This window comes from Gopherus evgoodei, chromosome 20 (genome assembly GCF_007399415.2).
Source record: "Gopherus evgoodei ecotype Sinaloan lineage chromosome 20, rGopEvg1_v1.p, whole genome shotgun sequence".
Taxonomy (NCBI): Eukaryota; Metazoa; Chordata; order Testudines; family Testudinidae; genus Gopherus; species Gopherus evgoodei.
The window spans coordinates 3243986-3267873 of NC_044341.1; the positions used below are offsets into that span (position 1 = coordinate 3243986).

Sequence of the window (23888 nt, forward strand, 5' to 3'; positions counted from 1 at the left end):
GTTGTTGGTGGGGCAGACAGGGGTACCAGGGTGGGGACAGGGTGCAAAGCTCTGCTAGGAGAGAAGCCTTTCATAGATGTTATGGCCAGGAGGGACTTTGCTGCTCATCCAGTCTGAGCTCCTGTATAACACAAGGCAGGTGCCCTTTGCTGGGACTCCTGCCTCCAGTCCGGCCCATCTCTCAGGGTGGAACCTCGGCAGCCTCTTTAGAGAGACAGCCTGTCTTGATTTAAAGACTCCAAGTGATGTTGACGTGGAAAGCTGCAGGTTCTTTTTGTGATGGGTTCCACAGCACTTGGCCTCCACTTTGCATCTAAGTACCGTGAAGCACTTTCCTGGGGCTCAGTCCATCGAAGACAATCCCAGCTAGTTCTGGGATCCCTCACCCCTTCCCTTTCTGTCCCTATTTCCAAATCTACCCACATACTGACCTTCTGCCCCCATAACCAGCGTGCGTCCTCCAACAGCAAGTCCCGTGGCTTGTGGCCAGGCATCCCACTGGCTGCTGGAGCCTGGGGAATCTCCCCCAGGAGCAGGGCTGCATGGGACCCATTTTTCACCATGATTATCACATGTCAGAACAGAGCATTTCCACAGGAACAGAAGAGCTGCAGAATGGACCAGGGTCCATGGTCTATCTAGCCCACTATCATGTCTCCAAGTGTGGTCAGCACCTGCTACTTCAGAGAGACGTGCAAGAAACCAGAACCCTGCAGATATGGGTTATCTTGCCCCCAGGGGATGTTTCCTCCTGGCCTCCATTGATTAGAATTTGGCTTATGCCCAAAGAAGGTGAGTTTAGCTCCTTTTCCCAGCTTTTTCCTGGCTTCTGGGCCATTTACACATAGCTAGCAGTGCCTGCAGTGCAAACCACGTCCCCCAGTATGGAGTAGGTCCCCCAGACTTGTCATCCACCCACTCCATGTCCTAGTCCACCTTTTCATCATCCCCCTCTTTTCGCATATGGTCGTTTACATGAAGATGTTCCTGTTCTCAAAGCCTCTCGGTGCCCATAAAATGAATCCAAATCTCTAGCAGATGCTGCAGCCGATTCCCTGGAGAGGGGTTTGTGATGGATACAGAACATCTTCACACACAGCTCACACTCGCCTCTCGCTTCTCTCACCTGCTCTGCTCATGTGAGTCTGGGAAGTTGCAGATAGCTGAACTGGGGAAGGTTTCTCCAGCGAGGGAAGTTACCTGTTTCTGTGTGTGTGTCCCCCACCCGACCTTCACATAAGCCTTTCTGAATTCCCTCTCCCCACAGCTTGTGGGTGCCTGTAGCTGTCTGCAGCCCCTTTCCCAGCTGTGCTCTCTTTCAAGTGTGGTTCTTGAGAAGGAAGAAGCCAGGAGACACGCCAAGATAAACACAGATACACAGATGGCCTTTGGCGGGGCAGGGGCAGCTGGTATCCCAGCATGGGTTATGCAGTACCACAGCCCAGTGCATAAACCCTCTTCTGCCCGTATTCCTGTGGGATTCAATTCGCATATGTGGAGGCTACATGGGGAAATAGTAAATGGGTTTGCTGGGGGGAGCAGCTGCTTTCTCAGCGGCAAGGGCTGCTGGAATTGTGGGAATGTTCTTGAGAAAACTGCCTGTGTTGGTAGGAATGGGGAGAGGGAGCCATACCACAGCGTCCGAGAGGCAAGGTAGGACTGCGATTCAGACATGAGATTAAGGCCCAGCTCTGACACTGTCCTGCTGGGTGCCTGGGATAAGTTACTTTGCCTCTTTTCCCCCTTTCTTGCTTTCCCTAAAGGGACTTGTCCTTTAAATACCTAGAGGGTTACATGACCACAGCTCTACTCTCAATTGGCCTGCCCGTGTTCGTTAGGACGAAGATGTGACCATCCCTAGCACACAGCAGTTTATATGTTTACTGAAGCAGTGCGCCACGTGGATGGTGCTGAGCTTTCCTTCTCCTTTGGATCCCTTCCCATGCTGGACGCCTCAGGGGCTTTGGAGATTGAATCTGACACCTGCCTGGGCCAGTGTGGCCGTGAGGCGGCCCAGCGACACCATGGCCAGGCTCTGATCTTGGGAGCTGGTTCAGACCCAGAGTAACCCTGAGACAATCTGGATTTATAGCAGAGAACCTGAGATCAGAATCCCTTCCCCCACCCCACCCCAAGCTATGCGTCCCCGGGACACAATCTTATGCTCCACGTTTCCAGCAAGGTTTCCAATCCTTTGCCTATTTTAGTTTCCCCAGCTGCGTTTCACACCAGCCAGGAGGGAAGAAGCCTGCGGGCTAGCCCTGACACATCCAGCTAACCAACGGGAGAAAGCATTCTCCTCTCCTCAAAGAGCAGGAGGCTAGAAGCCCCACATACATTAAATCCATCTCTGTGAAGCGACATGTGCCGATCAGTGGGGCAGGGATGCCGACGGAGCTGAGGTCATTGCTTTGTGTGATCAGCCGTTGGGCAAAACACCTGCCAACCGGCCACGCATTCCCCTCCCTCTTGCTCACCTCCATTTCTACCCACCCTCCCTTCTGCTAGATCCGAAACGCAGGTGCATGGAATTCTTAACCTGGAAGGACAACGGGACAGAAGCCTGTCAGTGTGTTTTGTGTGTGTTAATTAAATGTCCTTAAAGGGATGGCTTTGCCCAGATGTTTGTCTCTAAAAACAGTGATTGTTTTTAGTAAAAGGTGGTTTTTCTACACTCTGCCAAACAAGGGCCAATGGATTACTTGGCTTCCTGAGCTACTGATGTAGTAAACTTTGCTGCAAAGCTGTCTTCTACCACTTGAGCCAAAAGAGTAACTCCATTAGCTGGCAGCAGTAGTAGGGCTGTTGTCCTCTTGTGGACCAGCCAGCAAGAGGGATATGCCACAGTTTGCCAGTGTAAAAAAAAAAATGAAGAGCCCTTGTGGCACCTTAGAGACTAACAAATTTATTTGGGCTTAAGCTTTCGTGGGCTAGAACCCACTTTATCAGATGTGTTTCCCTTACGCTGCGCATCAGGTCTCATGGGAAAAATCCCCACTTTTCACTACCTCTGCCATTTCTCAAAGTTGGACTAAGCTGTACTGTGTCAGCAGGGGGGAGCATGTGTGTGAACATTCACAAGCTTAATTACATCAAGCTGTCTGTCATCATATGACGGGAATAATGATACTGTCTCCATTGTAAAATGCTGTGAGATTTACTGATGAAAAGTGCTAAGTATTATTATTATTACTGATTAAGAGCTCCAGAATTGGCCCATTGTGAGATCATTCAACGAAAGGTACTAGAGAAGTGGGAATTAATTGTTATTGATTATTATTTTCCCAGCCCAGTTGCTGCAGTAGCTTAAAATTACAGCCCTTGAAAAATGCAGCTGCTTGTTACAAACAGCCAGCCAGTGAGGGAAATTTCAGATGATTTAGTGACAGTGACATGGGTGACCAAGAATTGCTTCTACCACCCTGAATTCACTGCTGATGAAATTCCGCAGCAGCACCAATCCCAGGGTAGAGTAGGGATTTCCAGGCTGCCTGTCCCAGTTAAACAGCTGACATTCTCCGGCAGCGCAGCAGCTGGAGACGAAGGGGCAAGGAAGCCTTGTTGAGCTCACATAATGACCTCCCTTGGCCAAGAGAGACTTTGCCGGTAGTGCTGTGTAACCTGACTGGCAGAGAGCACAGGGAGCCGAGGAGAATGCCCAACAGGCTGGCGGTGCACTCTGGGGCTGGGTCTCCTTGGAATTAGGTTGTGGGAATGCGGCATGTGAATATTCTCCAGCTTAATTACCTCAGTCTGTCTGTCATGTTAGGTTCTTCTCTGGCCTCCCTTTCCACAGAATCTGAGCACCTCGCCAGCTTTCCTGGGTTTATCCTCAGCACCCCTCACCAGGAGGCAGGGCAGGGCTCTTATTGCCATGGTACAGATGGGGAACTGAGGCACAAAGAGATTAAGTGGCTTTCCCAAGGTCAGAGAGTCAGTCTGTGGCAGAGCTGGGCATTGGCCTCACCTCTCCCCAGTCCCAGACTAACCATCCTCTCTCTAAAGGGAGGAAGTTTCTGGTAAATCCCTCACCTGGGCACACCAGCCACTAGAGGAGATCACAGGTGACTAACCAGCACTTGGGTGGCAGGAATCCTTGGGCCAGATGCTCAAGTGATGTATATTGTCTCCATTGACTTCAGTGCTGATTTACACCACCTGAGGATCTACCCCGGTTTGTATTACCGCATTGTGGCAACCCCGTGCCCTTCATTGCGAAGTTCCTGAGGAACGACGCTGGGATCTCTCCTTGCACAGGTGCCGTGGCCTGGAGGCTGCCGTTGTGCGTTTTAGCAATAACCTTGGTTTGGCTCAGACTCCTGGAGCATCATGGCTCCTCTGGGGGTAGCAGGGGACAGCCCGAGATGCTGCCTTATAATGCATGGATGATGGGGAAACACAGCCCTGCAGTAAGGAGCCGTGCCCTGTGGAGCATTGCAAATCCAGGCCCCAATCCTGCAGTCCACCCGCGGGAGATTTGATCCACAGTGTCTAGGTTAGGTCCAGGCAGCCTTCAAACCTTGCTCCTAACATTCCCACGCTAACCATAGACTCTTGCACCAGGGAGGTGTCAGTCGTCAGAGCACCTCCCGTGAAATGCCTTGTTGGGTCGGGAGGAACAGGCTCCGCACTGAGGCTCCAAGAGCAGCCAAATAATTGCTCCTCTGTTCTCTTCCTAACCCCAGATGCTGTGGTTTCAATCAGCCTGTTCCCAGGGCCCTGCCATGAGAGCGGAGCTGCTGGTTCTCTACACACAATGGTGCTGGGGCCATGCAGTGTGAGCTGGCGCGCTGCCCTGGAGCCAATCCTCGCTGTGCGCATTGGGATCCCCACCCAGCTCCTTGCCCAACCCCTCAGCGATGCATAGGACTGAGGAGCCATTAGGTGGCAAAACTGCAGCATCCAACACGCCTGGGAGAGGGGGTGGTTTCCTGCAAGCAGAGGCAAAGGCCATTGCCTTTGCCGGTTGTTATTTGGATCCCCTGCTCCCGAAACAAACTGTCCCTCCCAGCTCCACTGGCTCCTCAATTCCAGTATAATCAGGGAGCCCCTCTGGAGGAGAGTCATGGGGGGCAGTTTACTGGAGGAACTGAGGGGCCAGTGGAGCAGTGGGGGCAGACTGTATAACAAGCCTTCCCAAGTCCAGGCAGCAGCAGGTCAGTCCAGAGTCATGTTGGGCAGCAACTGCTCAGGAAGACCCAGGACACCAAAAGCCTTTCCTTACAGCTAATGGCAGCAGACTTTCCTTTCCCTTGCAGGGCTGCAGGCCAAACCAAGCCGTGGTCTGTCTGCTGGCACTGCCACGTGGCCCTGGGATCAAAGAGTCCAGCTGAGCCCTTTGCACCTCGTCCCTCCTGGTTGGGCAGCAAGTGGGCAGAGAGCTGGGCCTTCTCCTGAGGACGGGAGAGGCAAAGCCGCAACAGCTCCCTCGCCTGCCACTGCATGGCATTCAAAGGGGTTTGATTCGTGCTCGTTCATTAGTATTGTGGTAGCAGCTGCATGGTGCTGGGCACTGTACAGACACGTAATAGAGACGGTCCCCGTCCCAAGAGCCTCTCGAATGAGACACAACAGCCGGAAGCAGCGAACAGATGGGGGAGCACAAGGAAAGAATGAGTCTATGCTGGTCCCTGCACCCTAGCCATGTTCACGGATCTGACTGAGCCAAAGCCTCGCATGGAGCAGACAAAGTGACAAAGAAAGGGCCGTTTACACATAGCCATTTTTCTAACCTGATCTGGATTTGGAGCAGCTGCTCTTCATGGCAAGTTGTTGGGTTTTTCGTGATAGTTGCCTTGACCTGGGGCTGGATTGGCTTCTCTAGAAGGCCCTGGCTGGAGCAGACTCTGCTGATCAGCGCACACCGGGGGACTGCCTCTGTTCTCATTTGCAGCCGTATAAATCTGCAGTGACATCAGTGAAGTGACGCCAGATCTGACACCCGTGTAACTGGTCACGGAGTCCTGACCCATGTTCTGGAAATTAACATGCGGTGGAGAGTGCCCGGGAAACTGAAGCACGCCGCAGGCTTTGGCGGGGCCGGACCGCTGGACACTGCAGAAGTGCTTATGATCGGCTGGGCAGCCCTGAGTACAAATGATGATGCAATCCATCCTTGGTGCAGGGCCCTTGCCAGGAGCTCTTTATCTGCACAGTGTCGGCAGCGGATCACAGAAGTACCTGAGCTCATAAATACGGCCGCAGACAACACAGTGCTGCGGCCCAGTGCTGGAACATTAGCTAGCTGATGAAAGCTGGATTGCAGGCTCATTCCAGATAGGGAAAACCTCTGGAGCCTGCTCCACTCCGCTAGCTCAGGGCTGGACCCTCCAGCCTGGCGGGAGTGTTGGCTCCAGGAGGAATAACTTCTTGAGGGGTTTGCAGGCGGCTGCAGAAGGCCAGCTTGCTAGTGCCTGATTTACGAGGAATCTGAATGGCTAATCAAGAGCTAAGGTCAGCACATGCGGCAGGGGAAAAAACACACCAAAAGCTGCAGCTGAAGTGAGTTAAGCTCTCCGCCCCTCCAGCTGCTGGGAGTCTGTTCTCTGAATCCCAGCCAGAGACAGAAACTCTACAGGCAGCCCCACCAAAAAGGAACGTTTTAGCTGCCGATGGGACTGGAGTCAAATATCTCTTTGCTGGGTTTTCTCTCCTATGTACTCTAGCCACATACAAGACAGAGTTGTCATTGGTAGTAGTACCTACAGTGCTAAGTGCTGCATGAATGTGGGTGGGGAAACTGAGGCACAAAGGAAATGACTTGCCCAAGGTCACACATTAAGCCAGTGGCAGAGTAAGGGATAGACCCTACATCTTCTGCATCCCAGGCCAAGGTGCTATCCACTGAATGACACTGCTGCTCTGAGGGATCAAGTGACAGACAGACCTCTGAGCTCACCTAACTGGTCATCCTAATGTGAGCTTTGTAAGAGCGAGAAAGCAGATTAGGGCAAGCAAGAACTGCAGTGAAGGCCCAAAAGAGGCCAGAGGCTGCGTCAGTCCTCGTGGCTGTTGAGAGGTGTGACTCTGTCAAGGAGAGTGGTATTTGGCTTGCAGGGTCACTGTGATGAAGGCAGATGCCCCGGTGATGGGCACGTTCCCCTACATCTGTCTGTCTTACCCAACAGCGTAAGTAACACATACAGGATTTGCTGGTGCTTTGGTAAATCCTGCTTTATATAACACCCACAAAGAGAAAAAAATACTCCTTTAGCTCCTGGCTGAGGGTTATTTATAGACCCTACTGCCCCTAATCCCGCCAATACTCCACTTATTGAATAAAACCAAGATGACAATCTAGTGGTCAGAGCTTGGCACTGGGAGTCAGGATGCCTGGATCCTGTTCCCATTCCTGACACTGACCCTGCGTGTGGCTGAGGATGAGTCACTCGAGCGCACCATGCCCCGATTTCCCCACTTGTTAAAAGGGGGGACAGTAACACCCTGGTACCTCACAGGGAGAAGGTTCTGGGCTTTCAGTAACCCAGTGCTTGGAGATCATAGCCTGCCTCAGCGGGGGGGACAGTACATGGGACATGTGAGAACAAGACAAGGGCGCAGTGTGCGAGGGACCAGAAAATGAGGCCGTGAGAGACTCCACAAACTGGCGAGCTCTTCAGGCAGGGACTGTCTTTCTGTTCTGTTTGCACAGCGGCCTGGCTCAGCAGAGTCCCGGGCCAGGGCTGGGGCTGCCGGCTGCTAGGGAAACCCAAAGACCAAGTAATAAGGCGATGAAATACCTCCTAGCCCCGAAACATAACGACAGGAGGAGTGAAAGAAGGGACCGGGCTGCCATCACCATTAGTCTTTGGTGGACGCAGCGAAAGCTGCATCTGAGTTTGCCAGACTGCACAAGCCTGGCCTCTGCCTCGCCTTCTCTGATGTCACCGGATTCCAGGGTCTGAGGAGGCCATTTTGCTCTGCTTGGCATTGCAGACTGCACGGCCCTATTATCCGCAGAGTGTTGTAGTGGCAGCAGTAGCCTTGAGGTGAGGCTGGCGAGGGGGGTTGCTAGCCCCAGAGGCCCCAGGCAAGCCAAGGAGCAGAAGATCTCATGACCCCTGCCTCCCTGGTACATGCACTCTTCCTGCCCTGCTGCCTGTAGCTTTACAAAACTCTCACTAAAGCTGTTTTCAAAGTGGCCCAAGCTTTGTATGTGGCTATTTCCACCCAGGAGGGGGCAGGAAATGGGCATAATGAAGCATCATTTTTTTCAGCCAGGCCACATTTGAGAATATTTATTAAAAACTCAGGGGTTGCTCTGATAAATCCCCAACACCAGAAAGGGGAGCTGGCTGTGGGGGGCGGGGGGAGTATTGGACAACTGGGGGAAGAGCTCACACAGCTGAGAGAGGTCAGGAATTTGCATAGTTGGGAAGGGGCAGGGGAAAGTTACCTACCCCATCACACAACACAAGAACCAGGGGTCACCCAATGAAATTAACAGGCTGCAGGTTTAAAACAAACAAAAGGAAGTATTTCTTCACACAACGCACAGTCAACCTGTGGAACTCCTTGCCTGGGGATGGTGTGGAGGCAAAAAGTCTAACTGGGTTCAAAGAAGAACTAGCCATTGATGGACCTATCCTCTATGAATCTATCTATTAGCCAAGGTGGTCAGGGATGTAACTGTATGCTGTGGGTGTCCCTAAATCTCTGACAGACAGATGCTGGGACTGGACAGCAGAGGCTGGATCACTCGGTAATTGCCCTGTTCCGTTCATTCCCTCTGAAGCATCTGGCACTGGCCACTGGCCGAGACAGGACACTGGGCTAGCTGGACCATTGGTCTGACCCAGTATGGCCGTTCTTATGAAAGGGGAGGAGTTTGCATTTCTGGGCAGGGTCAGGGTAGGACACAGCACAGCCCTGGACCAATGAAGTCCCTCTTTTTGTGACACCAGCATACAAAGGGGAGGAGCCTCCGTCCTTTTCTGTCCTTGGGAAAGCTGCCGGGAACGCACCTTTCCCACTGGGATCTGATGGCCATGCTAACTGCTGGTGGAAGGAGCTGGAAGGGGGCGGCTAGTCCCCATCGTCTCCTCTCGCCCCCCACCTTTTATCCCTGGTGGGTGCCGGCAGGATTTGAGGCTTACGCATGGCAGCAGCTTTCCTGCTGGAAACTGACTGTCAGAGCTGCAGCATCAAGGATGTGCCAGTGCAGCCTCCTGGTTCAAAGGCTGCCGAGTCAGCCAGGTGTGCTCCAGCCCCACACGCTGAACTGGCAGCTTGTCCCTGGGTCTGCGGTGCCTGCCCACAGAGCTCGTGCTCGGCTTGAGGCTTTGGGACATGGCAAAATGCACCTGTGGTTTTACCCTGTTGTGCCTGGGGGATGCTGCCACCACTTTGCTTTGACGGAAGAGTTGTATTAGTAGGTGCATTACGGGTGTGCCCAGTTCAGCTGCGTCTTCACCCAGCAAGAAACAGTCCCTGCATTGGGGAGCTTCCAGTCACAGCAGGGAAGGGACCAGCCACAAGTGGGGCCAGAACCCAGGTTGCCTGATTCTTACTCCGGTGCCTGCTCCACTAGAGCACACGTGCCCAGCTGGAGGTTAGTCGCTGCCGGCAGGTTCAGACAGCAGGCTCCAAACCAGGGCTCAAAAGGGAGGCTGCTGCCCCTGCCCCTGCCCCTGCCCCTGCCCTCCCAGCTCCAGCACGAGCCGGCACCTGCCCCGGGAGCCACACATGCTGACTGGCCTTGGCACTTCAAGCCTCCAATCAGTAGCTCAGAGCGGGTCTGAAATGACCCCACCTGTGGGTGCCACCTGCCCACTGATGACGCCTGCCAGGGGACCACCATCTCCTCTGCTTAGATCGTGAGCTCTCCAAGGCAGGCACTTCTCCGCCCACGAGTCCCTAAGGCACCCAGCCCAATGGGACCGTGAGCGTGGGTAGAACGTGGTGACTCTTCCAGAATAATTAGTGATTGCCAGCTGCGATGTGGCTATACGCTCGCTTGTCCTCTTCCCCCCGCCCCCCCCCCCCAGCTTTCTTCCCTGAGCCCAGTGTTAGTCATGCTGCTAGACAGGCCCTCTGGCTCCTCAGTAGATCTGAGCGACTGATGGAGGTTTGGGTTCTCTCGCAGCTCCAAACAAAAGGCGAAAAAAATGGGGTTGGGTCAAACGAAAGGGTTTAGTTCATTTCCAGCATTTTACAATTTTTTTTTTTAACCAAAAGCAAACTGACTTTTTTTCCAGTTTCACGCGTCACTTTTCCCTCGGGTATCAGAGGGGGAGCTGTGTTAGTCTGGAGCTGTAAAAAGCGACAGTCCTGGGGCACCTTATAGACTAACAGATGTATTGGAGCATGAGCTTTCGTGGGTGACGAAGTGAGTATTCACCCACAAAAGCTTATGCGCCAATATGTCTGTTAGTCTACGAGGTGCCCCAGTATCAGAGGGGTAGCCGTGTTAGTCTGGATCTGTAAAAGCAGCAAAGAATCCTGTGGCACCTTATAGACTAACAGACGTTTTGGAGCATGAGCTTTCGTGGGTGAATACCCACTTCCTCAGATGCACCAGGACTCTTTGTCACTTTTCCCCTCGGGAGCCACCCAAAGGGCGTGGCAGGGGAACACGCCACTCAGAGCTCCATCTCTGGCACCAGTCAGTGAGAGCTGGCTGGGTCCGGCACCGCGCTGCTGGCCGCTTCGGACTGTCCGCGTCACCTCGCCCTGCAGTTGCACTGCTGCCTGGGAGGCTGCGTGGGGTGGGGAGGATGGTTTGGGATAAAGAAGGAATCAGGATTCCTGAGTCCTGGCTCTGGCTGTGCCATGGGCGAGTCACTGCCCCACTCAGCGCCCAGTTCCCCCGGTCCGCAGCAAGGCGATGCTGTGGCAGGGCCTGGAACGCTCTCCCCCCACCCCGGTTAAAGCTCCTGATGCATAGCCAGGGGAGGATCCCGCTGCAGCTCCAGACGGTCCCTGTATGCAATTGGCCCTGAAGGGCTTTCAGGAGAGAGGGGCTAACAATGCGCCCCCCAGGATGGGTTTCAGGGCTAAGCAAAGGCCTGAGTGGCCTGGGCGACTGAGCTATTGCAGGCCATGTTCCTAGCTTGCTGGCGCCACCTAGTGCAAATGTCAGGAATTACCGTTCTAAAAAGCCAAGTTGCTTTTCTAAATTGCAAAGTGGGGAAAAAAACAAACATTTTGCTCCCTGAATGTTAGTTAATACCCCGAGGGGAGGGGAGGCCTCTTTCCTGGGGTGATGGTGTAAGTGAAAGGCTGGATCCCCAAGGATGAGGCTCGACTGTAGACCCCCTGCCCCCTAAAATCTAGCTGAATGGATAATTTGAGTCTCCATGGTGATTCCAGCGCCTTCCCCCTGGCATAGGAAATTTGATTCTGTTCAGGTCATTCAGCTTCCTCCTAGTTTGAGGCGTCCCAAGGAGCACATTACAATGCAAGCCCAACGAGCCATAGCATCGGAGGAGGTAGTTCTCACAACTAGAGCCCAATCCTCAAAGGTATTTGGGCACCTAAATCCCTGTGAGGATCTGGGCCAGTCTGTCTAGCCCCAGACATAGCTCTAGCTCGGTTTTTATAACCTGCTTAGCACTGTGCCCTCTTGCATTGGTAGCAGATTCACAAACACCACTCTCCAGAGATGCTGTGTTGTCTCCGAGACCGTACGGTGTTCTGAGCCGGGTGGGTGGCACTAAAAACCGCTAAAATGTTAACTATTGGTGCAATTAAAAAAAAAATTAAAAACCGGCAAAGGGAACTTTAAAAACACAGCTATGCATCAGGACAGATTGCGGTGGTCTCTTTGTTGCGGTGCAGGGTTTACTAATGGGGCGCCAGCCTGGACTTTGCCTTCTGCTCCAAATCTTTCCCATTATTATAGGGCACAAGTGAGCAACAGCCATGGGTATTAAATACACACAAGGGCCCTGTATTAATGGCTTCAGAGCCCACTACAGCCTGCTAAGGCGGCTAGCTGTGCATCTGAAGGTTACCTAGAGTGCAGGAGAAAAGACAATTTCCCTGGGCTCTTGTATTGTAGCGGAACAGGGTAACACCTATTTAAATAGTTTGTGAGACTTCTCGCGGTACTCTCTGGGGGCTGTGGTTTAGAAGCCATCAGCCAGAGCAGCAGGCTGTATTATTCACCTAGCCCTTGCATGTTTGTATAGTGCTCGGAAGCAGGGTTATCTGGAACCCAACTATCCCCATGGGGTTTCTTCGTATCATTTCTGTTGTGCAAATGATGAAATACCAATCAGACCTATTTTTCTTATTTTGGTCTGGCTCTTCCCCCTTCAGTTCTCCAGCAGCTGCAGGGTCCCTAACTGCCCAGACTCTCTCTGGTGCTCTTGCACCAATGGGATTTAATGGGAACTGAGCAGTTTTAAAAGCAAACTGCTTAACCCCCAAAAGCCTCCTTATCCTTTCATGTCAGTAAAATGCTGACCCAGGCTTGGCTAGCAGAGTACCAGCTTCCGTTTTATTTTCTTTGGGGCTCATGTTTACCATAGAAATCTGTGCCTCAAGCCGCTGGTGTCTGGAATTGCTGCTGAGCTGAGTGAGTTCTGGACCAAGCAACACACTGCGCTTGGGAAAGAGCCATCCTCCCAGGAGCGACTGGGGACCAGATTTACACACTAGCTGGTGCCAGTGACTTCTCCACCTCTGCTGTGTCTGGGCCTCATGTTACAACAGACAAATGTTGCTCCCTGCCCCTCAGAGCCAAAAATACAGGGACCCTTTGCCACCTGTTGGCAGTGGGTGACAAACCATGCGCAGGCCCAGTGGTTAGAGCAGGCAGCTGGCTGCCTTGGTTTCAGTCCAGGCTCTGACTCCAGCTCACCTTGTGATCCTGGGCACGTGCGCCTCTTTGGGCACTTCAATCACTTGAAGGGCTGCTTAGGCATCACTTTGTCCCACTTCGGCCCAGTTGTAACAGAGCCACGTGAGAGGAACCTGTTCGTGTCCTAGGCCTGGATTTAAAGGCAGCTTTGCGTGAAGGAACCAAAACTCTGACTGAACTTGGTTTCTGTGCAGAGGTGGAAGCACAGGAGTGTAAGGGCTTTGGGGCAGGACACTACTGCTTCATTTGGCGTGTGTGTGCATGTGCAGCGCCTCACACTGAGGAGCAGAGATCCCTGACTGTTCATGGAATAAAGCATTAGTTAAGCCAGAGCCTGTTGCTGGCTCACCATGGCTGATTACACACCGCAGCCTTTTGCCTTGCTTATGTGTGTATATATCAGACTAAGCCAGGAGCACCTGTTTCCCATCCTGGTGGGGAAAAGGGATGTGTCCTTGATCCCCCATAGGTAGCACTGCCTTCTCAGAGCACCCCCACATCTTCCCTAGCTCCTCACTGAGTCAGAGAGCCAATGAGCCCCTTCGTTCAGCTACTGACCAGGGTCCTGCCTTTGTCTGCTGGGAGTGGTCAGTCCTCACCCCTCCCACACAGCGACCAAACAGTTGCTACCATCTTGCAATTGTTCAGTGGCCTTTCTATGAAATGAGTTTGTAGGTTCTCTGCCCAGGTCCAAGGACAAGTGTCTAAACCACAGAAACAATCCCTATAATTTTTCCTCCATCTGAGGCTGGGTAAGGAGCCCAAGGTGTGGGAATGGTCCACAGAGACTGAGTTTCCCCATTTCCCTTAAAGGTGGCTCCTCCAGAGTCATATTAACAGCAGGACAGTTGGGGAGAACACGCAGGCTACTGCTGCATGGAGCAGGACCTACCCTGCGGTCTTCAGAAGCTGCCAATCCCGCAACTTTCACCTATATTAAAATGTTCACAGAAAATACAGTGCACACCTTGTAGAGCGGTTGCTCATATGAAGTCAAGAGGCCTCCAGTTAACATCTCAGCAGCTCCCTCATGTCCTGATAAATGTGAAACTTCCCTTGCCAAGACGATTATTTTTATAATATGTTCCCTTCCAACTTTAATCCCATTAAGCTCCATCCATTCGTTCTTCCCCTCCTAAGTCTGCAAGGACCCTCATGGCGCTCTATTGCTCCCTGTGATCTGCTGAGCTCCGGCCTCTGGAAGAAAATGAAAAGCCTGGAGAGAACTTCAAGGCCAGCAGAAATGAAAGGAAACCAGACAGAAGTTTATCCAGCCATAGGCAAAAAAATCCTGGGCAAGTAAGGAAATCTCCACAATAAGCTGCCTTGAAGAGTCTCCACAGGCTACATGAGCAAGAGAAGGTCTTAGAACCACTACATGTTCAAGAACAAAGTCCTAATGTATGACACATGGGAGAGCTCATTAAGGATTTTGAAGACGAGGTTATCTGAATGTAAGAAACCTGTTTGATATGTTTTGGAATCTTCTCTGGATTGATATGCATTTTCCAGGTCACTCAACACCGAACGTTTGGATGGGGGCTACTGATTTAGAATGTAATGCTGCCAACCTGTCTGGTAACCACTGGGATTTGTTGTGTGGTTTCCTATGCCCTATTCATATTCCCTGGCAACCCCAGCTGAAGCTGAAAGTGTCTTTGTTGTAAACTGCCCTAAGGTGGGGGCTGGTAGGCCAAGGGAAAGGCGCTGCTTCCTAGGATGAACTCTTTGGGCTGCCCCCACAGCATGAGGAAGGGTTGAGTAATTCCATGGCATGAAGACAGAGAAGAGTGAGTTCAGAGAGAACATAGGGATGGTGTGTTCAAGGTGGGAAGACAGTTGCTGCCTTGTACAAGGTCTCCAGAAATTACCACCATTGTTTGGCCATAGGAGTTAACTGTATTTCCACTGGAGAGGAAAGGCAGTGAGCATTAAGGTTGTTTTTTTTTTCCCACACCTTATCAGGTGCTGACCACAGCTAAAGATGGGATGGTGGACTAGATAACCATTGGCCCATGCTACCATGTACATAATTAGCCTGTGAAACTCACTGTCACGTGGCATTACTGAGGCCAACAGCTCAGCAACATTCCAAAAAAAAAAAAGGATTAGCCATTGTTATGAATATCAGATCCCCCCACAGGTACAGTAACTAGGATGACAATTCATCAGGGATGTGTCAGCTCTCCTAGTTCAGGGCATAGGCCAACCCCTGTCTGCTTGAGGTCAGGAAGAAACTTCTCTTCATTGGCACATTATTCCATCACAGGCCATTATTAAATTTCTTGCATCGTCCTCTGAAGCAGCTGATGCTGGCCACTGTCAGAGACCAAGCTAGATGGACCATTGAGCTGAAAATTCCTTTGTTCTGGAATTAGGTTGAAACCTTCCCTCTGGATCTGAGGCAAGACCTTCTGTAGAGGCTCTGTCAATTGTTTTCCTTCCCAGACTCCCAGGTGGCTGTTTCCATTAGCATTCATGGTAGTTTTGCTCATACACAGAGGGGAGCATATAACCCCTTGCTATTTCTGTGAAATGCAGCCTCTCCGAGACATGCGTCTGTGGTAAGACACGGTCTCCTGAAATTGGATACTGTTGGGGCTCTAATGTCCCAATTTCTCTGTGCTAACGTCCCCGGTTTGGTTTTCCTGTCTGCTTTCTTGGCTGCCTACAAGCTGGCAACTCACATCTGGCTTTTTCTTTTGGTGAGGTTTTTTTCCCTGTCCCCTCCTTCATGGGCTAAGCTGTATCTCCATGTTTTGATTCCATGCGAAATGACCTAGAAAACTAATTCTTACAAACCATAGCATCCAGCACAAGAAGAAAAGGCAAAAAACACATATTGAAATAATTTTCCCGGGAAGATATTTTCCAGAAATCTGCTTAAGCACACGGTTTAAATCTTTCTTTCTTTTTTCTCGGCTGCAGAAATCCAGTGGCGATGTCTTGATAGACAAGTATTTCCTTAATCAAGATAACCATGTGACCTCTATTAGAGCAGAGGATGTGGGCAAGTCTTTGATATGCAGATAAGCTCAGGAAAGCCTGAGCCCTGACTGTGTTTCCATTAACGAAAGAAAAATAACCACATTGCCAGACTTGGTTGAAATGCCCAGTGCTAATTGTTGTGCTTAAAGGAAAAGCCCCCTTTGATACTTAGCTGGGGCCTTGTCTGCTGCCTTTATTATTTTTACCGCCTGTGCCTTAAATCTCATGTAATCTTTCCCCATTGACTGAGCAAAATCTCCCAGTGTTGGCAGATCCAGCCAGCCCCACGGTTTCCTTGCTTTTATGTCCTCACTCAGCACACTGACTCCTCAGTTTCCAGGGGATGGACCTGGCTCTGTTCGCAACACAGAGTCTGTTTCTCTCCAGCACTCACTCCTCTTTTACCCTCCCTCTCCTGGAACTTTTCAACCTCCTTTGCCCAGAGCATTGAACCAGGCAACCCCAGACCCTCCCTTAGCTTTTACCATTCACGACTCCTCCTAAAGCCAGGAGCGACAGCTAGGCCTGTGCGTCCAGCATCTGGCATTCAGAGCATCTGTCTGCCCATGGGTTAGTGGGCTCTAGCAAGGCAGTGGGTGTAGCTTGAAACTTTTTTCTCAGATGGTGGGTGGGTGGAATGCAGCTTCCTCCTCTCCCTACTGTGATTTGTGGGGCTGCAGGCCTTAGAGAATCCATGATCAGCTCTCTTGCGGAGAATGAAAACTCTCCTCTTGCGGAGTATGAAAAGCAATCAGAAGACAGCATCTTTCTTTCATTTTCTGCTTGTTCCATGTCTGTCCTCAGTGCAATGTGACTCCGTAGTCCCATCCAGCAGCTTCCAATCACCAAACACAGTTTACATGCTCCTCCTTCCTCCCCACAGAGCCCTACTGGGGCTGTAGCCCATGTACAGGTCCATAAACTAGGAGCAAACAGTTGGGTGGTTTATATGACTGGCCGTGGGAGAACTTTGTGCAAGGCCGTACTCCACAAATGCAAGTCACTGGTTTGAACCTGGCTGATGGCAGGAGCCATGACCCAAAGCCAACTTTGGCTGAGGGACAGTGTGGTGCAGAGGACAACGCACTGAACAGGGCCGGAAGTCATTGGTTCTTTTTTTTTTTCCGGCTTAGCTGTGTGACTTTCAGCAAATTAGTTCTCCATTCCCACCCTTTGTCCATCTAGATTGCAAGCTCTTCACGCTAGCATTGTCTTCTGCTGTGTGTATGAACAATGCACTGATCTCAGTTGGAGCAACTAGATCGGGGGTAGGTAACCTAAGGCACGCATGCCGAAGGCGGCACGCGAGCTGATTTTCAGTGGCACTCACACTGCCTGGGTCCTGGATGTCACCATACCAACTCTAATGAGACTAATTGATTAAGGTGGACCTCATTAGAGTTGGTACGGCAACACCTATTTTTTCATGTTCTCTGTGTATATATATCTTCCTACTGTATTTTCCACTGCATGCATCCCATGAAGTGGGCTTTAGCCCACGAAAGCTTGTGCTCAAATAAATTTGTTAGTCTCTAAGGTGCCACAAGTACTCCTGTTCTTTTTGCTGATACAGACTAACAAAGCTACCACTCTGAAACTTGTTTTCAGAAATGTGTATAAGTAACCATCAAGTATCTCTTCTATTAAACCCATCTCGGACAAGAGCCAGTCAAAATTTTCACCCACTTCTCAAGTGGGAAGTGAAGCCATGCCTGGGCTCCTCTGCTCCAATAGTGCCGAGCTGTGGTGAGCAGCAAGTATGACACACTGTGGAGTGCCTACACTTCCATCTTGTTTTCCTTTTTCTTTCTTTCTTTCTTATGGCCCTTTGCAAAACCGCTATAATTCTCTAAATGGCACGTACTCCCAGCTGTGCTGAATCAGTCCAGGATGGTATTGCTTTTGCATTTCCTTCGCAGCAATTGACTTTGTCTACATTCTCAGTGCGTTTAAAGTTTCCTCCCCAATGCTACACTCCATAGGCAAGCAGGACTGCGCCAATGAACACAGACACATCTTACGTGAATGCACAAATGACAAACCAAGAAAATATCCTAAAGCTCTGTAGTCAGCCTAGTAAGAGAAAACCATTATAGAACTAGAGAAGTCCAAGACTTTAAGGGTGGCTCAGTCACTCAGTGGATTGGTGATAAGGTACTGTTAATCTTGGCTGTGCCATTCATCGCCAACACACTCTTTTGAGTCCAGCCCAGAGCCGTAGTGACTGAAAGCCATTACCAGCTGATGGCTCTTTTGTAGCCAGTATGACTGACTGGAGGGGCCAGGGGGTGGGGGGAGTCCTCAGGTCCTAGGGAACATGTAAAAACAGCTCCCTAAATATCACCCTCACAGCTGATGCTAATTGGCATGCTTGGCCATACTGGCAATGGAGAAACGAAGGGTTAGCAGGGACCCTGGACGCTAGCCAATCTGCTTGTCTCTAGTGATAGTGCTGCAACAACAGGCCTTACCCTCATCGAGGTGGGGCAGTGTGTGAAGCCTCCGCTGTCACTGCTTGGCTCGATGCACGTCTAGAGGAAGGTCAGGCTTGTGAATAAGGCGCTGGGACTAAAGAGATGTGGAGTCAGTCCCCACCTTTGCCAAGCCCTCCTGTATGACCAAGCCACTTTGGTCCCAATCCTCAGAGATATTTAGGCACCTAATGCCCATTGATTTCAATGGCCTTATGAATCTGAATATGTTTAAGGCACTGGGCCTTAAGTTCTTTGTGCCTCAGTTATTCATTTGTTGATGGGCTTAATTATACTCCTTCCTTTATGACTATTTTATATGTTTAGATTGTAAGCTGGTTTTGAGCATGGCCTCGCTTACTAGCTGTTTGGATGGTGTTAAGCACAGTGAAGGGCCCAGTTTTGGTTGGGGTTCTAGGTGTTACAGTGAGGGTGGCCCAGTCTTGTTTGATGTTCTAGGTGCTACTATAATATCAACAGAAATAATAACTCTAAGTCATAGGTTGTTTTTTTTCCAACCCAAACACTGATTTTGCATCATCTGTGAATTTGGTGAACATCTTAGCTTGTTACTATTTGCAAATGAAGATGCCAGAATTACACCACCAGATGAAGCATCAGTGGAAGCACAGGGGGCCTCTGAAACTATCAAAAATGTCCAAGAGTTAGCCCACACTCCAAAGAATATCATAGCATCTATTAGCCTTGCCACCCCACTGATAACTAGACAGCAGGGCATCCGTGAAGCCACTATCTTTAGTCTCAGTAAAAGCTACAGGTTCACTCTTTTCCTTTTGCCTTTACCTTGAGCACAGCGAGTCTGAATTGTTCATCTCTATTCAGTTTTTTTTCCCCCATAGTTGGTTTAGCAAATTGGTCTGACTCCCCATTTAAGGTTCAAGTACCCAGTGAGATGTGTTTTAGCTACTTCTAGCCATGTCATTCAGCCATGAATGATAAAGTGTCTGAACAGGCCTCTTTTCACCTGGTGCTAACGTACATTGCTACAACCTGCCATTAAAGCAAAAGGAGCCTCTGGGTGTGTACAGTTAATGACACCCCATCCCCAGGCTTTCGGCGCGCCTTTCATCTCAGACTCTCAAAGTGCTTCACAAATATTAATGTCCAACGTCAGCAGGAGGGTTTATAGCAATATCTCAAGGCGGTACAGCTCAGAGCCTCAAAAGGTATTTAGGAACCTAAATCCTATTGAAATCACTTGGCGTTAGCCTCCTAAATCCTTCTGAGGCTCTGGGCTGTGCCTTCTTCACTAACACCCAGCACTAGCCACAATGGCTTCTCCTGTCATGACACTGAGGTGCTGCTTCTCCTGGGGGTGGGTGAGCACTAGGCCTTTCCTCACTTACCCAGTAAGGGTTTGGTGTCTCTTGCTCTTAACAGACATGCCACCGCTCCTGCCGATGGATCTCAAAGGGGAGCCAGGCCCCCCAGGAAAACCAGGCCCAAGAGGACCTCCAGGCCCCCCAGGCTATCCAGGAAAACCAGGCACTGGGAAACCCGGACTTCACGGCCAGCCAGGCCCTGCTGGCCCCCCTGGATTTTCTGGTGTTGGCAAACCAGGTATCCCAGGGCTCCCAGGAAAGGCAGGTATGAAAGGGATGCCCGGCCTCAAAGGTGAACCCGGCATAAGAGGTGAGCAAGGCCAGAGGGGATTTCCTGGCCCGCCAGGATTGCCTGGGCCAGCAGGCATCTCAGTCAATGGGAAACCAGGCATGCAGGGCACTCCAGGCCTACCAGGATTTCGGGGTGAGCCTGGGCCAAAAGGGGAGCCAGGGCCTCGGGGGGAGCGTGGCTTAAAGGGTGAAAATGGCATTGGGAAGCCAGGGTTTCCGGGTCCCCGAGGAAATGGAGGACCCCCCGGCCCTGCTGGGCCTCCAGGGCCAAACGGTATTGGGAAACCAGGGTTTGATGGCTTACCAGGTGCTCCAGGGGGGAAAGGCGAGACGGGCCCATCTGGAGCCCCTGGGATCAATGGGGAACCTGGGCCAATGGGTCCACGGGGTCCACCAGGGATTAATGGAATAGGCATCCCGGGCGTCGGGGGAGTTCCAGGTATGCAAGGCCCCGTGGGGCCAAAGGGAGAACCTGGTATCCGTGGCCTTCCCGGTTTACCTGGGCCTGCAGGCTATGGGAAACCAGGTTTGCCAGGCTTAAAAGGAGATCGTGGACAACCTGGGATCCCAGGAGCCATTGGCGACAAAGGGGAACCAGGCATAGATGGGGAAGCAGGTGAGCAGGGTCCGCAGGGTGTCATTGGACCCCCCGGGGTGCCGGGCTCCATGGGTTTGCCAGGCAAACACGGGCTGCCAGGCCTCAAAGGTGAGGTTGGGCTGCCTGGGCCCCCAGGAATACCAGGGATGCGTGGAGACCAAGGACCAAACGGCTTTGCAGGGAAACCAGGGGTACCTGGAGAGAGAGGTTTGCCTGGGTCACAGGGACCACCGGGCCCCATGGGGCCAAAAGGAGAAACAGGGTTCACAGGGGTTCCTGGGGTGCCAGGGTTAACAGGTAGCCTAGGCCCAAAGGGAGATGCAGGATTTCCAGGCCAGCCAGGCCTGAGGGGCCCATCTGGTATTCCAGGCCTCCAAGGCCCTTCTGGTCCCATGGGGCCACAAGGCTTACCAGGGCTGAAAGGGGAACCTGGCCTCCCAGGCCCTCGAGGGGAGGGGATGGTAGGGGAGCCTGGCATTACAGGACCCATTGGCCCACCTGGAATACCAGGGACACGTGGATTAAATGGACCCCCAGGACCTCCAGGGCCACCTGGTCCCCCCGGGGCACCAGGGGTGTTCGACGAGACAGGCATCGCTGGGCTGCACTTGCCGGATGGAGGCGTGGAAGGAGCGGTGTTAGGGAACGGTAAGCCTGGGAAACCCCAGTATGGCAAAGGGGAGCTCTCTGCCCGGATAGCACCTGCTTTCACTGCCATTCTGACCTCCCCGTTCCCAGCCTCTGGCATGCCAGTCAAATTCGACAGGACTTTGTACAACGGGCACAACGCCTACAATCCAGCCACTGGGATATTCACCTGCCCCATCTCCGGCATCTATTATTTTGCCTACCACGTGCACGTCAAAGGAACTAACGTCTGGGTGGCGCTTTATAAGAACAATGTGCCCGCCACATACACCTACGACGAGTACAAAAAAGGCTACCTGGATCAAGCCTCAGGCAGCGCAGTGCTCGAACTCAAAGAGAATGACCAAGTCTGGGTCCAAATGCCCTCGGACCAAGCCAATGGGCTGTACTCCACAGAATACATCCACTCCTCCTTCTCCGGCTTCCTGCTTTGCCCCACATAACAGCTGTTGGGTGTTTCCCCTTTTTACCCACTTTAGCCATAAACTGTCTTGTTTTTTTAATAATTTTTTTAAAAAAATAAAAGAAATACAAAAAAGAAAAATCACTGGGAAGAACGTGCAAGTCATTGGCGCAGGACCTCACTTCACACTGTTCACTCAAGGAGTCAAGCGGATAAGGGGAAAGGAGCCTTTGTTGTTTCGGGGGGGGCAAGTGGGAGAGGTGTCTTTGGAATAAATTTTACCTTTGTGACTGCACATCAAACACAGAAACTAGCTCAGGCTGGCTAGGATCTAGCTATGCAACTACATTGTGCTTTAAGTCAGAGAAGAAAAGCTGAAGAATCTGGACCCTTCTTGGTTTATAATCAAGTGCCCTTGTGTTCTCGCTGTTGAGTACTAGTTAAATAAATAAAGCCATTTTGCATATTGGTTAGCCAATCCAGGGATTTTAAGCAATCTCAAATCTCTAGAGCAGTGGAGATTCCTGGTGGATTGACTATCACCTTCCCAATCAATCAGTTCCCCACCTTTCAATCTTAATGATGCTTGAATCAGTCTCTCGGCTTCGATCAGGGTGGGTGGATTTAGTCATCGAAAGGGGAACACTTTGCGGAAGCACCTTTTTGTAAGTAAATATTTAAGAAAAAATCTTTAGGAACAAAAAAGATCATTAGTAGCACCTGGCAATAGGATGGGTGCCGAATATACTCCAAAGCCATTCGGGGAATTTGGGACCCCCTGTGATGAACAATGTTCCTTGACCTTGTATTAATTCCTGCATTAGCAAGTCAAAGGGCCAGTTCTATCACATATATTTCTGTAGCCCTCAGACTTGTTTGGGCTTATGAACATTTTATCATCTGACAATCCAAGAATGGCACTGCAAGCATGGCTTACATTGCTACTAGCTGATTTCATGGAAGGTTTAGCTCTGCTTTCTTTAAGGTGCCATTTATGGACAACTTACTTTTAATGTCTACCTTTCAGGATGTGTACACTTTTTTTTCCTTCCCCTTGGGGAACTTATTAAAAAAAAAAAAGCATTCATTCTAACTTTCCATGCATTCATTTTGCAACGGTGCTATTATCTACTCAACAATGTTATTTACAAGCATAGTGCAATACGTATCTCTGAAAGCTGCACTGGTCTGTGTGCAGGTTTCTGTGACTTAGGAAAAAAAAATCATTTCATGTTTGTCCTGTTGTTACCACTTTGCCTCAATACTGCTTGAAATGTCATTGAGCCGAATATGGGTTACAAGGTTTATTACAGCTTTTGGTGTGCCTAGCTATTGACCACATGGCTGCTCTGGCCTTTGCAAACTGAAACAATTGAAGCCTGTTGCTTTGCAGCTTGTGGTAAGGTAAAATGGCTACTGACCACTGCATTTAAAAGTTACTAAAGAGATTCTTCTCACCCTGGGTAGATAGTTAAGCCACATATAATATACTGAATTCCTTTCTACAAGGACATGTGCCTAAGAAATAGCTGAAATTCATTCAGTCAATAGGTCAGCATTCATTATTCTCAAATGTCCATGATGCCGGTAACATGGCCGAAGGAGAGAGAGAGAAAGAATGTGACTTAATATTATTCTCCAGATTTATTGTAGATAAAACTATTTAAACAGATTTTTTTTTAAACTACACTGTGTTTGTGTCTCTCGCCATCCAGAGCTTCTATTTACACAAACACGCCCATCCCTGAACTACAAAATAAGAAACAAAAAGAAGGAAGCTAAAGAAAAGAATTCCATAGACTAACATCTCAGACAGAATCTTTCTGGAATTGGGTCTCCTCTCCCCTTTGTTTTAGTTTTTATTCAGATTTACAAGAGCAGGTTGTGAAGCGCTGGAACTTTTTACAAAGACAAATACGGCCTGATATTTTGAATTCTGTCAGTTGTTTTTAATTCCTGAAGGCAGAAGAATGTCAGAGCCCTTCACGGCCCAGATTCTTTTGGTAATCAGTTCCTTGATTTCCCATTCGAAATAGGAACCATAAAGTAAAGACCTAAAAGTTGAAGAGAAGCTCAATTCCTCTCTTCAAATCCATACTTGAAAGGACAGTGCCGGTGTGGGGCTTCTGTCTTCTTAGTTTAAATGTATTTTCCTGCAGAGAACCACAATGAACTCAAGTTAATAATACAGCAGACCCCTTCATTTCAGAGCAAAGAGGTCTCACTCCTTGTACCATGTAACACTGCCAGAGGCAGAGATGGTAACTTACATATGCTACCTGCAGTAGGGTAAGGAACTTCCGCACAGTTGAAAATTCACTCAAGGGCGGAAGTTTAAGCC

At 50.5% G+C, this 23888-nt stretch overlaps 1 protein-coding gene across 2 annotated transcripts in view; it reads left to right on the plus strand.

The window, feature by feature from the left end:
- Positions 1 to 23681, plus strand: part of COL8A2 (collagen type VIII alpha 2 chain) — a 137683-nt gene extending 114002 nt beyond the window's left edge. For both annotated transcript variants that reach the window (XM_030538788.1, XM_030538787.1), the window contains exon 3: positions 19666 to 23681. In XM_030538788.1, the coding sequence (XP_030394648.1) occupies positions 19666 to 21587 (1922 nt within the window). In that variant the 3' untranslated portion in view covers positions 21588 to 23681. The remainder of the gene's footprint in view (positions 1 to 19665) is intronic.
- Positions 23682 to 23888: the final 207 nt, after the last annotated feature.